General features: G+C 31.3%; 1 protein-coding gene across 1 annotated transcript in view; it reads left to right on the top strand.

Annotated features, from left to right (window-relative positions):
* The window catches only part of ASH1L (ASH1 like histone lysine methyltransferase), a gene marked incomplete at its 3' end in the record, with an annotated part of 29,968 nt that overhangs the window by 16,346 nt on the left and 12,600 nt on the right, over positions 1–1,022 (top strand). The window contains exon 4 of the mRNA XM_057387782.1: positions 40–244. Within this exon, the coding sequence (XP_057243765.1) occupies positions 40–244 (205 nt within the window). The remainder of the gene's footprint in view (positions 1–39; positions 245–1,022) is intronic.

Raw genomic sequence — 1,022 nt, 5'->3', positions numbered from 1 at the left:
GAGGGGGATTGAATTGAGCAGTGCCCGATGTTGGCACAGTTGCAGGGCTGTTCCCGTTTGTGATTTTGTGTTTTTCTGTGGCTGTTTTTAGCCCCAAGAGCCGCCTGATGCAGCTCAAGAAGGAGAAGCTGGAGTACACCCCGGGGGAGCACGAGCACGGGCTGTTCCCAGCCCCCATCCACGTCGGTGGGTACCTCACACAGCCTTGTGCATCATTTCTGTGTGATTTGGGTATTCTTTATTCTATTTATACTTGTATTAATATATATGTGTGTGTGTATATATATATATGTATACCTCACTGGCCTTTTCCATTATTTGTGTGTTATGTGTATTCATTTTGTATTTTTATTAATACATATGTATATATATATATGTGTGTGTGTGTGTGTGTATATATATATATATACAATTTATATACATAATATCTATTATATATTGTATGGTATATATGATATGAGTATGTTTGTGGTATAGATTATATATCTTCTATATAATTAAATATGTTTGTATTATTTCTATCTATATCATAGAATTTTTATTAATATATATCTGTTGTATTATGTATCATACATATTATATCCACTGTATTATATATAATGCATATTATATATTTATAATAATATAAGATATAATTTGTACTGTATACATGATACTATATGCAATATATATATTTACATTATCAAATTTATATTTATTATATATTATTACATATACTATTATTTTATATGTGAAGTATATGTAATATATATAGTTTATATTATATATAATAGATAATAGAAATATATTTATAGAATTTATATAGAACTTATATTTATATAATATATTATTTATATCGGTTGTGGTCTGTCCTCTCTAGTGTGGTCAGTCCTGTCAGGTGTGGTCAGTTATTTCGGGTGTTGTGGTCAGTTATTTCGGGTGTTGTGGTCAGTTATTTCGGGTGTTGTGGTCAGTTATTTCAGGTGTTGTGGTCAGTCCTGGCAGGTTATGGTCAGTCCTGGCAGGTGTTGTGGTCAGTCCTG

Source organism: Malurus melanocephalus, unplaced genomic scaffold (genome assembly GCF_030028575.1).
Source record: "Malurus melanocephalus ecotype Western Australia unplaced genomic scaffold, MMel_1.1 scaffold_1370, whole genome shotgun sequence".
NCBI classification, from domain to species: Eukaryota; Metazoa; Chordata; class Aves; order Passeriformes; family Maluridae; genus Malurus; species Malurus melanocephalus.
Note: the sequence above shows the minus strand (reverse complement) of the source record. Positions and strands in the feature narration are given on the sequence as shown.